The sequence below is a fragment of the Bactrocera dorsalis genome, chromosome 6, assembly GCF_023373825.1.
Source record: "Bactrocera dorsalis isolate Fly_Bdor chromosome 6, ASM2337382v1, whole genome shotgun sequence".
NCBI classification, from domain to species: Eukaryota; Metazoa; Arthropoda; class Insecta; order Diptera; family Tephritidae; genus Bactrocera; species Bactrocera dorsalis.
This window is the reverse complement of record NC_064308.1, coordinates 13,547,225-13,563,474: the sequence shown is the minus strand read 5'-3', so window position 1 is coordinate 13,563,474 and position 16,250 is coordinate 13,547,225. Positions and strand designations below refer to the sequence as shown.

General features: G+C 34.3%; 1 protein-coding gene across 29 annotated transcripts in view; it reads right to left on the bottom strand.

Annotated features, from left to right (window-relative positions):
- Window positions 1-16,250, bottom strand: part of LOC105227083 (muscle calcium channel subunit alpha-1) — a 133,193-nt gene that overhangs the window by 110,478 nt on the left and 6,465 nt on the right. The window contains exon 1 of one of the 29 annotated variants that reach the window (XM_049459542.1): window positions 15,805-15,861. The exons of 27 other annotated variants lie outside the window; for them this stretch is intronic. Coding sequence is in view for 1 of the 2 variants with exons in the window: in XM_049459525.1 (XP_049315482.1) it covers window positions 9,468-9,474 (7 nt within the window). In the remaining variant the exon portion in view is untranslated. Of the gene's footprint in view, window positions 1-9,467; window positions 9,490-15,804; window positions 15,862-16,250 lie in introns of those variants that run through there. One more of the 29 variants, XM_049459525.1, reaches the window with a different exon arrangement.

Below are 16,250 nucleotides of genomic sequence, written 5' to 3'. Positions count from 1 at the left end.
TAGTTTAATTTTCCCTTGTATAATCAGCTTTTTTTACTTTTTTTCCAAAAAAACAGACATAATTTTGAGCGATTTGCAGTGTGATTTTCAGATTTCTTATAATTCGGAAGAAACATCGTAAAGATATAAGTTTATATTAGCACTTAATATACAAAACTATTTTTATAAACGTCCAGGTATTATAGTTACTTAACAAATGCAATTTCAACAATGCAATTAATGCCATCGAGTATGAAGTAAACAAATTTTCGAGCAAGGAGAAAGATCAAAGAAAGAAAGTTGTTGACGGATGCTTTTCAATCGAACTACATTTCAATTTTCAAAAGCATATCGACGCTTTTAAAAAGAGTTACGAATCCCTTGGAATTCCAGTTACACCAAAGATTCATGCAATATTTTACTATGTTTCAGAATTTTGTACGTAAACCAATAAGGGATTAGGATATTTTAGCGAATAATCGTGTGAGTCTGTTCACGCTGATTACAGTAAAACTTGGGAAAGGTATAAAGTCCTAAAGAGTTATCCTGAGTACTCCAAAAAATTAGTACGCGCAGTTTGCGTTTACAATAGTTTAAACTTGTGATTAATATGTGATTACTTGTGAAAAATAATGTAACTTTGTTTGCATTTTTATCTTTTAAGTTGCGTTACATTATATTCTATTGTAAAAAACACTTCAATAAAAGATACTGATAATTAAGAGATTTTGTTCATAATACAGATAGTTTATGTCTTCTAAAAAAAATTTAATATTTCTCTTAGTAATTCATTTTCTTGATTAAGTAAAAGTCGAAAAATGATAAATCTTTTGCAAATTTTACAATTTAAATTCTAAGTTTTCAGAAAAACATAAATTTAGTACCACAAACAAGCTCTTTTTGACAGCTGACATTTACTACTTCCAAAATATACTGGAAAATTTTGTTTTAAAATGCATTGCTAGGGTGATAATATTATTTTTCAAAAGAAGCTATAGATCAAAGTTTTAAAATGAAGCAAAAAATCGTATTTTCGCTGCCAAAAAAAGCGCCAAGTGGATTTTTTTCTTTTTACGTTTATTTTCTTTCTAATATCACCTAGAAACAGAATCCACTTGAAAATTTTATTTACCTAAAAATTTTATTTAAATTCGCTCCAGAGCACCGTGCCATAGTTGTCTCAATCTCACGATAGGTTATAAGACGATCTTACAATATACATAAGTTTACACACAGCATCAATAGTTTCCGGTTCTTAATGGAACTTCATCCTCAAAAGTTGAATTAAGTTCATCAATGTACTATTGATGATTTAATCCACGTTATAAGTTTTAAAAAATAATCGTACAAAAATATTCGATATTTTATTTCATTTTTGGTCGAGAAGACTATTTAAGTTACAAACAGCGTCAAAACAATGTGAACATGCATACAATCAAAAATGTCAATAATATTGTGATAAAATTGTGAGTTTCCAAATTGCAGCAGGTGTGTTGTAAATACGAGTACACCGAAATTAAAAGACAACCTACATACATATATGGTATTAAGTCAAACGAATGTTTACAAAACATTATATTAAAGTCTCTAATATAGTACATAAAGTATTGACTCGATTTTATCGAATTCAGATGTTATTGGAAAGAGACGCTCACTAAATTTTCTTAAGAAAACTACCATGTAGACCGTTACGGTATAAAGTCAACCGGAAGTTGTGAAAAAAATTTATTGATATACTAGAGGACCCACCCAAGTTTTACTGTGGCTGTTACATAGGCAGTACTACTAATACCATCTATATGATTTCTATTAGTTAGATTATAAATATTATTTAAGGAATAATCGCGTTTTTGGTGAAGCAACTTGTGTTAGTTTACAAAAAAATGAATCATAAAGAATTTCGTGCGTTGAGAAAGAATTGGTTTTTTGGGTAAAAATACTATTGAATTTGGGCTGTGCATCAGTGAAATCAATCGATTGTCAGCCTAGTGGACTGCATATTAAGAAACGGTTCTCAAGCGTGAAAAGACAGTTCTATTCTACCATTCCTAATATTTTGCAATTTTAATATTTTTCAGGAAGGATCAGTTTGAAATTGTACGCATATATGTATTCATCGTTCCCGTTTAAATATTGCATTGCTCTGTGCAATGCTTCGAAAAGATTTCTGTATATCTCAAATTTTAATAGACCTTTTTATCAACACTTCAGTTATGCCAATATTTTTTATGCCAGCCCTTTTGCAATTGTAAATTGCTTGTCAAGATACCCCCTCCAATAGTTAGCAGATATGAAAAAAATATTATAGCTACCCATAGATGTATTGAGTGACCCAATTTATTACTTACGAACGAACAACTCTGTCCACAATATGAAAATTTGATCTACAGATCTCGCCTTTTACTTTGGCATCGTTTTGTTTAATGCACGTTTACACCAATTTAAATTCTAAAACCAACTGGTTTATTGTTTCTTTTTGGTGTTGTCAATACAGCTGCATTAGTTATTATATTATTAAATTCTATACTTTCATCAATGTCTCTTCCTGTATTTATTTTGCAATCGGTATTGATGTGGCTGCTGATATATTTTCTATACTTCAACCAGTTAGTTTTATGTGATGTAAGAGAAACTTTTGGCTCAAATATCAAGGGCTGTTCGTATAACTTATTAGAACAGGAGAAAGATCAAATGATAAGTCTGTACATGTATCAGCTGTCATAAACGATCTATCTATATTTTTGACTACAGCAAAATCTATTAAGTCTGGTTTTTTTTTTCAGCACTGGGCCAGTATGTCGGCTTTCCAGGAGACATTATATCCAGGTTAATATGCTTATTCATAATAGTGTTGTACAGCTTGGGTTATTTCTTTGACCTAGCGTTCCAAAAAAGTCTTTAAATTCGCTATCTGTAATTTTAAAACGAGGTGGGCGTTATATAGCCGTAAGGCTTAAATCACAAGCCCGATGTTTTAGGGATATTGTTGTAGCTTGCAACTGTGCTGTAGCATGAGATTCTAGAGCAGTGTTTCCCAAAGTGGGCGATAATGCCTCCTTGTGGGCGCTGCAGGTGTCAAGGGGTGCGGTAAGAGACTTAGAAAGAAAATGGGGGCACTGTGTAGAGGCCTGGGGGGTTATTTGTAATTTTATTTAGCTAGGAGGCCTCTTAGACAACGACTACATGAGCTCTCGACTCTCAACAACAACTTGTGAACATCAACTAATATGAATTAAAAGATTGCTTAAACTCGGTTCTATATTTCTCTCCACGTAGTTCATATATCTGTCCTATTTTATTCTATTTTATTGAAGCTAGAAAAAATGAAAATCATGTCAATCGGTCGCTCCGTTTCATAACGGGGCATCTTGACAGGATAGAATTTATAGAATACTAACTGCTAAACGTATTGTAATTGCCATTGCCAAATCTGTATGTGGGTATTTGCTATCATAAAATATCATTTGCGCAAAGGTGTAGGGTAGGTAGGGTCGAGATCTTTATCCTTTTTTTCATAAATGTATTTTTGGGAAAAATAAGATAATACGAAAAGGAGAAAGATCCTTTTCTTACAAATGTATTTCTAGGAAAAATAGGAATTCATATTTTTGGACTATTATATAATAATTGTGCTTAAGCATTCCTATATTAACAATGTAATATTTATTTTATATTCATTTGTAGTTTTGCGCGCAATAGATGAGCATTACTTACGCCTCCTTTACACTACTCGCGAAGTTAAACATACGAGTATTTCTCAAAGCAAAAAAAATGTCGGAAGTAAAAAAGAAGAGACAACAATACTGTGCGGAATACATTAAATCCGGATTCATTGAAAATCCCACAAGAGACAATTGTCTGACTCGATTCTACAACCTGTTTGACTCTGTTATAGAGTTCTTGGAAACTAAAGATACAGAGTTTCAAGACAAGCTCATAACAAAAAGAATGATATAGCTTACATGACAGACCTGTATAAATTGTTCAACGACATGAATCTCCAACTGCAAGGCGATAAACTTAGTTTAATTAAAACAAAACACGTCGTTGCTGCTTTCCCAGCCAAACTGCTTCTACACAAAAAGAATCTGGGCAGATGTGAGTTTCACAATTTTCCGAATTTATCAGTATCATGCAGTAACGACGAATTGTTTGCCTACTGCCAACATTTGGAAAACCTCCACATTGACTTCACCGAACGATACCAGGACATTTTGAACTTGGAAATACCAGACTGGGTGTTGGATCCGTTTTCAAATGTCAACACAGCAATGTCACCTCAGCTGGAAGAAGAACTTTTAGAATTGACAACAAAAGAGGAAATAAAAATCAAGTTCAAAAATGGTTACCAAGAATTTTGGCTACAAAAACCGATCTCGCAATTGTACCCTGGATTGTGGGGAATCGTTCAACGATTCTTGATAGCATTCCCATCGTCATATTTGTGTGAACGTGGATTTAGTGCTGTGACAACACTGCTTACTAAAAATAGAAATCGTTTGCTTGTTACCGAACGTGGCGACTTGCGACTGTTCTTGAGTAAATTGGAACCTGATATTAACAAACTTATTAAACAGCTTCAGATTCATCCTTCACATTAGTTTTTATCGATTTTATCGATCGATTATTTTAGTTTTATTTTTAATAAAAGATTCTCAGTTTTAATACTATAAAGTTGTGTTGTAAGAGTTAACTTGAGACCTAAGCGCCGTTGTATGTTACCTACTGCGCTCAGGTTTCAAGTTGCTCGTTATAGTAAAAGTTTCGTTTAGAATTCTCCGTTAATATACATATATAAGTCACAATAATTAATTTGAAATTATAGTGGTTTTTAAATAGGTGAAAAAATGGGGGCGCTAAAAAAATATTTATTCTCAAAGTGGGCGGTAGACAAAATAAGTTTGGGAACCACTGTTCTAGAGCACAGTGGCTTAACAGATTTCTAAAAAACACTACCTGCACTTTTCCATCTGGATGATTTGTAACATAGAATCTAAATTCCGGCATACATATATTTTTTTCAATATTTCTTTATTTATTGGATCTGCTTGGTAAAGCCTAACAATAAGTATTGAAATCTTAAATCTATTTAAAACTAAAGAAGCTCAAGAAAGTGGTAGAACGTTGCTCTCTATTAGACTGGTAGATCACTTCTTTATAAACTTGTTTGATTTCAGGAATTTGCCCAGGCATTAGCCGATGGGGTTGGATGTTCGCGAAGTTTAGAGATATATCTCTTCTACTGTCCCCTATCCCCTTCTTTACCATAGGAATATTAAGATATTTATGAATTTTTCATTACGCATGTACCTGTGATTTTTTTATTTTAATTTATTTTTAATGCATTTTATATTAGAACTTTTGTATTACATCAATGTCGGTTGCCCAGGTTGTACCCCACAGTCGAATGCCAAACATCCAAATCGGTTTTATGATTGCATTGTACGACAGGACTTTGTCGTCGAGGCTAAGTTTAGAATTTTTGTTTAAAAGCCAATTTAAAGTTGCTGCTCTTAACTTCATGAAAGTTATTTTACACGCTATATGTTTTCGCCACGTGAGCCTTCGATCCAGGTGAATCCCAAGATAAGTTACTTCATTCGTTTGGAGTACTGAACATTGTTGATTTTAACTGTGCCACACGTTTCTGGTCTTAGCGAGAATTTAAGATTCTGGCATTTTTGCTCATTAAAGTTAAGTGCTGCTCTAATACTCCTGATGCTCTGGGCATTTGTTACGGCTTACTAGAGCTGTGTCATCCGCGAAAGTGGATTGCAATACGTTAGTAGCTGTTGAAATATCTGCTGTATAGATTATGTACAGAGTTGGGCCTTGCACGCTACGCTGAGGTACACCAGTCCTTATTACTCATTCTTCTGATATGAAATCTGCTACTTTAACTTTACTTTAACTTTAAATTTCCTGTTACTTAAATACGACTCCAAAGTTTAATACAATTCGTAGGGTAAAACGTATTTTGATTTTCCATAAAAGGCCTTCGTGACAGCTGAACAGTACTCTCTGCGCTCAAATGCTTTCCTAATTTCGTTCGTAATTCTATTTTCTTACTCTACACTGCCATGTTTAACACGAAAACCGAATTGGTGCGTTGGTATTATATTATTATATTTTCATGAAGAAAGTCATCCTTGATATTTTAAATATATTAGAAATACAGGTATCCCGGTATACTGAAATTTATTTGATTTGTTAGATGAGTTTCTGATATAAGCATTACATTTACATTTTATTCAGACAAAAATCTAATCATCGCTAATTTATGTTGGTTAACATCGTTAGAATTTTTTTCCTGGCGTGGACACCACTATATCACTTATAGCCGAGTTAACAGCAGCGCGCATGTTGTTTCTTCTTTTCGCTACGTGGCGCCAATTTGATATTCCAAGCGAAGCCAGGTCCTTCTCTACTTGATCCTTCCAACGGCGTGGAGGTCTTCCTCTTCATCTGCTTCCTCCGGCGGGTACGGCGTCGAATACTTTCAGAGCTTGAGTGTTTTCGTCCATTCAGACAACATGACCTAGGCAGCGTAGCCGCTGTCTTTTAATTCGCTGAACTATGTCAATGTCGTCGTATATCTCGTACAGCTCATCGTTCCATCGAATGTGATATTCGCCGTGGCCAATGCGCAAAGGACCATAAATCTTTCGCAGTTGTCATAGTCCAAGCTTCTGCACCATATAGCAGGACGGGAATTATAAGCAACTTATAGAGTTTGGCTTCTGTTCGTAGAGAGAGGACTTTACTTTTCAATTGCCTACTAAGTCCGAAGTAGCACCTATTGGCAAATATACGAAACTATCTACAACTTCAAAGTTGTGACTGCAACAGTGTTGTCTGTTTGTTTGATGACAGGAGATATTTCGTTTTTCCCTCGTTCACTGCCAGACCCATTTACTTTGCTTTCTTGTCCAGTCAGGAGAAAGCAGAACTAACGGCGCGGGTGTTGAGGCCGATGATATCAATATCATCGGCATAAACAAGCAGCTGTACACTCTTATAAAGGATTTTACCTGCTCGATTAAGTTCTGCAGCTCGAATTATTTTCTCCAACAGCAGACTGAAGAAGTATGCATGATTTCCAAGATTTGGCGCATGGTGAATATCTGGTCGGTTGTTGATTTGCCAGCTCTAAAGCCAAACGGATAAGATCCAATTAGTAAGCCGCCGCATTTTTTCGTAGAATTTTTGACCATTACCTTTGTCGTCCAGCTTATCAAGCTCTTCATACACACGCATTTCGGTCTCATTACCTTATACCGAGTTGTTGACGAGTGCTCACAGAGAGCAGGAGTGCAAGCCGAGTAGAAAATCGTTCGGCTGTCTGTTGTGATTGCAGCTTCTCGACGTCGAACCTTCCTTGTGTTTGTTGATGTGCACTTTTTGCTGCACAGAGGCGGGAGCGTATATTGACTGAAACAAGATAGTGGTCCGAGTCGATGTTAGGACCGCGGAGCATACATACGTCTAGAACACTGGAGACGTGTCTTTCGTCTATCACAACATGATAGACCTGGTTGGTGGTTTTTCGATCCGGAGACAGCCAGGTGGTTTGATGAATCTTCTTATGCTGGAATGTACTACTACAGATAACCATATTTCGGGCCTCGGCGAAGTCGTTTGTCGTGGTCGTCATCAAAAGGGGGGTCTCTCATCCGAAGCTGGTTGTTAGTTTTTATTGGGTTGTTTTTGGACGTGGTGGGTCCCAAACTCAGCGCACAACCCTATGCAGGGGATGTTTCGCCTTCTCACTTCAGATCGCCTTTAAACGGATGTTTTTTTAGCTACCCAGAGAATACTTGGTCTAAGACCGGAAGTCGTGACCTGCTTGAACCATATTTAAAAGAATCGTTTCTGACCACTTCCAACAGAATGCGCTCAAAGAACTTTCCTCACTTGCATGGACTTCTACACATGACTCCAACCTCCTTAGCATTCCATATACAGATATTTAGTACGCTCATATCTTACTTAATAAATTTTGCAGCATTTGATTTTGTGATTTTATTAAATCTTGGATAATGTTTTGCATGGTAGACATAAATTGCGTCGTACACTGTGAAAGATTTAATGTCATAGTTTCAATACCTCCAATTGTATAGTGTTGCCTTACACAACATTTGCATTGCTTCCTTGAATAATATTATTCTTAAAAATAAAGGATTTGAACTTTTATCTGAAGTTACTATAATTTTATTACGATGTGTTTGTAACATTTGGTTACGACGTGCTTGAATGACCTGTGACAACTTCGATATCAAATCTTCATATACAGGGCAACCCCTGTAGTTAAAAGTATAATTTCTTTCACAATTGCTGCATTTTTTATTTAAATTAATAATATTTCTTGTTTTTATTTGACAAAAATTTAACATTTTCCATAAAACTTTTTTCAGTGTAGGACTGAATTTTTCTTTCATCTATATTTCCTTTATTAAAGGCACTATATGAAAATTGTTAGTACCAAGAGCATTACTGCTATGCTCGCGCAAATATATTGGACGTGGTTTGGCATTAACGACTGTGGTGGCACTCTTCGCATCGTCGTCTGAAGTATTGCTTAGTAAGGCAGATCTGTTGCCATTTAAAACTTCCGTTTTATTCTTATTTGGTGTGCCGCGTTTGGTGTTTTATTTGACCATCACAAGCTAATAGCTAAATCATGGACAAATAAAACGCTTTTAGCTTAAAAATTAATTGTATTGGTAATGCGGGCAAGCACAACCAGCTAATATACAAATTAGTTTAAAATTTCAAACTTGTTAGCGGAATATTAATATGCTATACAACTATATTTATTTTAGTTATTTGAGGTCTAGAATACAAAAAAACTGAGGTGTTCATATTTGTCTTAATTTTAACGTAATACTCATCCAAAAAATCTGTAATTTTGGTTTGTTTACATTTTCATGTGTCAAAATGAGATTTCTCGCTTTGCCAACTACTTTTTTTTTGTGAAGAACCTTGCTATTGTGAATGAAAAAAAGTGAAGACCTGGCAATGCCTCTAGTTCAATATACAAGCTATGATATCTTATGACAAGCCAATATAATTATGTTGGCTAAGTCTTCCCTACAAGATAAGCTAATAGCTTAATTTGTTGGTCAAATAAAACACGCCTATTATTGTTTGTTTATTTTTTTTTGTTTTCACTTTTTGCTTGAATATTATTTTTTTTTTGTAATGATAGAATTCACGGAGCGATTTAAATAAACACGTACGTACACTTTGAACACTCTCTATCTATAAATTATTACTCGGATAAACTTTAGGATTTAGGAAAATATTCTAAAGATGTTATTGAAATAAATAAGACAAGAATTCTTAATATTTCAAGTAATATGTCAAGTATTCACGTTATATCGTTTGTACCTTTTTCAGTAAATGAATAAACAAATATGTAAATATCAAATATGTATATCTTAAAATGTTAATGTTTTATACTATATTTATACATATTTAAGGAATACCAGTCATATCAATTTCCGATGGCACTAAAGGCAGGTCCTCCACTGCTGCAGTGATTCCGGTTGCCCTGTCTAGAAGATATTATCCCTGCAATGGCCTACGGCCAAAAAACAAAACCAACAATTTCAAAATATCAGAGTTTTTAAAAACTCAGTAGAATTTTACCCAAATTTTGAACTTTTTGGTCATCCAAAACTCATTTGTTAATACGATCGTAATAATGTATAAATAACTATGGCTATGTTCGTAAATGCATCATGACTTGCAGCATAAGCAACAGTAGCAACACTGCAAGTTTGACGTTTGATACTTCTTATACAAATTTTGACAATTTGCAGATACATGTGTTTGCATTTTTGAACGCGTATAATACTAAAATGGAAATTTTGCTGAATCTAACACTAGACGAAATTTGTGAGCAAAGAAATGATAGATTTTCTTTAAATTTAAGAAAAAGAAGGGTATTGAAGTCAAAAAGAAAAATTTGTGGGTACAAATGTTTGTCTTTAAAAAGAAAAATACCTAAAAACAAATCATTTATTAAAACAATAAAGTTTCCCGAGGACATTTTCTGTTCCCATTTCCGAATGAATTGGCCCACTTTTGAGGTAAGGTTTTATAAGTTTTATGAAAATTAATATTTATAGTTTCACTTTAATTAGGCTTTGGAAAAGGCTTTGACTCTACACTGGGTAACAGCAAGGCTTGGCCGTGATGGTCATTCGTTAGAGAATTGTCTGTACATGACATTGTGGAAGCTATGTAATAACAGGGTGACGATGCATTGGGAAAATTTCACAGTTTGTTACCAACTATCTATACATTATTTTCCCAAAGTATTAGGATTCTATCTGCATTAGTTTTTTGTCCAGAAATACCCAAAGTTGGTGAATGTAGAGAACATCAAAATTAGCAAAAAATTTACTCAAAAGTCAAATCATTGATACAATAAAACAACTATTGAAATTCAACTTTGTTATTATTTTTCATTTATAATATGTATCAAAGAAAAAATTTTGCATCAAAATCCATTGAAAAAAATAATGCATAAAAAATTTTGTGGAACAACATAATTTGGACGTCAAAATTTCAATGTTCTTCAAATTCAAAGTGGTGCATCTTTTTAGCGCTGTCTACCGCTGTCGACATACATATACCGAATTAAAGTGTGAAGTCTCAGCTAAACGATAAAAAAAAAATTCAGCTGCCCCAAATTGCCTCCCTTGATAAAAACAATGTCAGAATGTCACGAAGATGTAAAAAAGTTGCTAAAAGAGACTTGATAAAAGAGAATTTAGTTGTATGGGAGGTGGGCGTAAAAGTGGGCGGATATTATTGAAATTTAACACCAACATATATAATGTCATAAAAATGCTATGTACCAAAAATCAGTGCTGTAGGTCAAAAATTAAGTTTCACCTTATATGGGAGGTGGGCGCAATAACTGTGTCTCCGCATTACTGAGATTTTCACTAAAAATTTAAAAATAATAATTTATACAATTATTATTAATATAATTTAACTAAATTTCAATACAAAAATTAAAATAAAACAGTTTTGCACTTACTTTTCGTCAGACATCGTAGTTAAATGCAGTAAACAATTTTTTGATAGAAATTATGAGTGACAGCTGATAGAAGTGTTGTCTTTTTAAACGCTTGATTATTTCAGTGCTGCAATATTGGCATTTCTGAAAGTTCTGTTTGTTATGCAATCGTCATGATGCATTTACGAACATAGCCTATATACAGAATATGCAAACAAAATGTTATCACTACATAGTATAACACAAAGTCGCTTAGGTATGTTTAAATCTTTAAAACTACGCAACGGATTTTGATCCGGTTTTTTAATAGATAGGATTATTGAAGAGAAAAGTTTATATGTAACGGGTGATTTTTTTGAGGTTAGGATTTTCATGCATTAGTATTTGACAGATCACGTGGGATTTCAGACATGGTGTCAAAGAGAAAGATGCTCAGTATGCTTTGACATTTCATCATGAATAGACTTACTAACGAGCAACGCTTGCAAATCATTGAATTTTATTACCAAAATCAGTGTTCGGTTCGAAATGTGTTTCGCGCTTTATTTTGTTCAGCGATGAGGCTCATTTCTGGTTGAATGGCTACGTAAATAAGCAAAATTGCCGCATTTGGGGTGAAGAGCAACCAGAAGCCGTTCAAGAACTGCCCATGCATCCCGAAAAATGCACTGTTTGGTGTGGTTTGTACGCTGGTGGAATCATTGGACCGTATTTTTTCAAAGATGCTGTTGGACGCAACGTTACGGTGAATGGCGATCGCTATCGTTCGATGCTAACAAACTTTTTGTTGCCAAAAATGGAAGAACTGAACTTGGTTGACATGTGGTTTCAACAAGATGGCGCTACATGCCACACAGCTCGCGATTCTATGGCCATTTTGAGGGAAAACTTCGGACAACAATTCATCTCAAGAAATGGACCCGTAAGTTGGCCACCAAGATCATGCGATTTAACGCCTTTAGACTATTTTTTGTGGGGCTACGTCAAGTCTAAAGTCTACAGAAATAAGCCAGCAACTATTCCAGCTTTGGAAGACAACATTTCCGAAGAAATTCGGGCTATTCCGGCCGAAATGCTCGAAAAAGTTGCCCAAAATTGGACTTTCCGAATGGACCACCTAAGACGCAGCCGCGGTCAACATTTAAATGAAATTATCTTCAAAAAGTAAATGTCATGAACCAATCTAACGTTTCAAATAAAGAACCGATGAGATTTTGCAAATTTTATGCGTTTTTTTTTTTTAAAAAGTTATCAAGCTCTTAAAAAATCACCCTTTATAACTAGCTCTTTACCCGCGGCTTCGCCCGCAGTGGAGCCATTAAATAAGTATGAGAGATAAAGGGTAAGGGTATAATAATAGAAATGCGTCAAAATGATAACTAAATTTTATTGCTTGGCTGAGATCAACAATTTTTAAAAATTACTACAGACAATGAAGTTTCAACACCTTAAAATATGCGTATTGAAATGCAACAAAAAATGTTAAAATATATTTCACCGTAACAAAAATAAATAATTCTGAATTCTAACAATTTAAAAAAATAAAATACAGAGTGTTAATCTAGTATATTTTTGTAGACCATGTTATAAGTTTTCCTGTCGGGTGCAAATATATGCAAACCTGGGCATTAGATACACGTGAACAGGCTACATAAAGTTGACTATGAGAGAAGTATGGGTTTTCTAAATGCACTCCTGCTACCTGTAATGCTTGTCCTTGTGCCTTATTTATAGTAACAGCAAAGCTAAGCTTGACCTCAAACTGAACTCTTTGAATGGAAAGTCAGTGGGAACAATTGGTATCCGAGGTATTATAACACTATTTCCCTTACCGACACCTGTTAAAATAGTAGCACCAAGTATGTTCTGTCCCAATTTTGTTATCCGAAGCTTTGTTCCATTACATAGCAGAGGAGCATCTAGATTTCGCATAAGCATTACTGGTACATTTAGTTTCAATTGAAGTTTATGTGACGGTACACCCGATAGTTCAAGTGAATTTAAAAACTCCACAGGATATGAAGTACTTATTTCCGTATCTATAATTGTATCCATTGACAAATACTCCTTAATTTTTCCCTGAACCTCGTTTAAAATATCAGTGTTGATCCTATTAACAATTTCATTTCTTGGTGCTAATATTGCTCTTGCACACAATCACTGATCACTACACAATTTTGTCGCAATTCCGGAAAAACATTAGTAATGAAATCCACATCACTTTCCACTAAATTACAAAATTCTCTTGACAGTAATATGTAGCCTTCAACGTCAACATCTAAGCAACCATCACCAATTTTCAACAACATTTCTGCGTAAAATCCTGAATCCACGTCATTATGAAGATGCACTCTCATATTCGTTTTCAGGCGGAGTTTTTCAACTGTCGACCATAAGCGTGATGATTTAATTCACGCTTGAATTTCATCTGCTGGTGTCCCCCTCTGAATCACTGGGAGGGTTTGACGGAAATCACCAGTCAATAAAACTACCATGCCATTTTGGATATACCAGATTTCCACTAACCACATGCTAACCACAAAAATTAGGGATTACCCAAAAAATTTGAATAGTTTTATACTGCGTGTAACGACAGAAGAAAATAACAATAAATATAGAAAAATTAATATTATTATGTTAATACAACTCTAACAAATAATTTCGACCAAATTAGTTATTACAAAAACGGTACTCACGGACTTTTTTTAGATCATTAAAAGAGAAATAGTTCTTTCATACATAACTTTTGTGTATCTTGAACCGCTTTCGCAGCGCAAGGAACGGAAGCCCTCAAAGATAAATAATTTCCCCCGTTTTTTACACATTTACCATTGTTTCTTCGCTCCTATTGGTCGCAGCGTGATGCTATATAGCCTATAGATAAATGGACTATCCAACACAAAAAGAATTATTCAATTCGAACCAGTAGTTTCGGAGATTAGCGCGTTCAAACAAACAAACTCTTCAGCTTTATAATATTGGTATAGATAACATCCATTAAATAGTGCAAAAATACTGTTATTTTTGAGGTTTCAAATGTGATGTCGTAAATAGTTACATTTTTTGCGCTTACATTGCAAACGCATGCTGAAGCCTACGAGATTTATCAAAATAATGCACTAAACATATCCCCGATGGTATATGTATGTAGGTTTATTGTTTATGTAATAGATATAGGTTTATTGTTTATATAATAATATGTTCATATAATAAATTTAGTTTTATTAATAGGTGTGGAACTTAGTGGGCACGTCTTTACACTTTGGCTGTCGCGGTTCAACAATTTCTCTTCTTGCCGTTTTCTCTAAACGTCGTTTTTTCTAATGCCCATTCACCATAGATTCCCACATGTATGTATGTCTATCTCTTATGGGTATCCCACAATAACAATTTTTGTCATTTACTTAAATACCTTTGTTTAAATGAGTTAAGCATCCGCCCACTCTATCCGCAAAAACTGGCGCACCCTAATAAGACAGCTAAGTTCACCACAGCTGAGAATACCACAACACAACTCACCAGGCCTATACACCAACAAACTCATCAAAGAGAATGGAAAACGGGAAACATTTAACATTCCTTTTTATCACTTTTCGTTTTGGGACTCATCCCGCCCGTTTTGCAATAACATCGTTTGAACAGCTGATTCGGTTGTTACACCGCTTCGCACATCTGTTTATTCGTAATGTTTTTATTATACTCGATCAGCTGGAGGGGAATCGGGATATTGGCGAAAGTTAAATTGATATACTAACGTATTTGTAATTCGACTCACTTCGTCACACACATTCGATGAGAATACCAACGCATAACACACGCACCGGCTGTCGCCTATTTTGGAATTTTATACTCGCCGCCCGGTTTTCCACAACAATACAATTTATAACATCAAAATTTATAATTTCGGCAAATTCTTAAAATACGAATAAAATTCTTTTTTTATTTGAGAGCGTGTGCTCTACAGAAACTTCGTACTCTTTTAATTAACCTTAAATACATTGTTGATCTACATATATGGCTCTTTACAGCATATGATTCACTTTGAATTAAGCAGCGATCGGGCGCGTTTATTAGCGGAGCCCTTTATAGAGAAAAATAACAATCTATATATGTACATATATAAAAGAAATCCCTGATAGTTACACTATTTATAACACAAGAACGGCTGAACCGATGTAGCTTAGAACCAGGGGACATACATAGGATTCTTTTTATCTATTTATGCTGAAGATCAATACAATTCATAAATACCAATATTAATTAATTAATTTAAACGATAAATTATATGCGTACAATTTCAATATTTCAAGATGCATGATGATTCTCTGGTCCTCATTGATGCTTCACTTATTCATTGTGGAGTGGAAATTCTTGGATAATGTAGAAGGATTACTATATTATCCCGGGGACAAATGCACAGAGGTCTTCATATTCAGTACGAGTGGACTAGTAAATTTTAGGCAATTATTTATTGTAGGGTGGAAATTAATAGTAGCCATCCTATATTATCCAAAAATGTTTGCAGTGAGAATGTTATGTACACAACACAATTGGTGTGTTTTCCTCCAAAAGTGATAGGGGCCACACCCGTTGTAAAATATTTGAACCAGCCTCTTGTATTATCATTATTATTTGATGATTCTGACGCTTTGCATGATTTTTGAAATTGTGAAATATATTCGTTAAATTTAAAGGGCAGCAATACTATGCTTGTTTCTCAATAAAATTGAAAGAATTTCACCTCCTTACACAACACAATTCTGTACCAAATTCAAGTTTTGTTATAAATTTACCTTAATTTTTCATTTCATATTTTTATATTAACAGCATTTTGTTATCGAAGCGCTTCACTTCACTGGGTGCTTTAAATCATTTGCCTTAAATAAACGTGTTCATAAGTTAATTTAAGGAGGACATAGCAGAAACAAATTTAATGAAATTGGTTTGACATTCAAACACATTACACACCTTAATTAAGATATTGCGTGCACATACCTAATAGTATATGCACAATGTTGTAATCAGAAGCGTCAATTGGTAAATGATTTATCAACGGAAAAGCTCTTTATTGATTGTCTCTACACGTAGTGTACATACGTAGGTTAACAACATTAATACCGATATCCTGCATGAAGCACAGGGTTGGAAAAGTAACAAATTCACGTTTAACTTCTAATTCGTATGCAACCAATAATAAATTTGTGGTTTTTGCTGGTGTATTCTTGTTTGCAATCTGAGC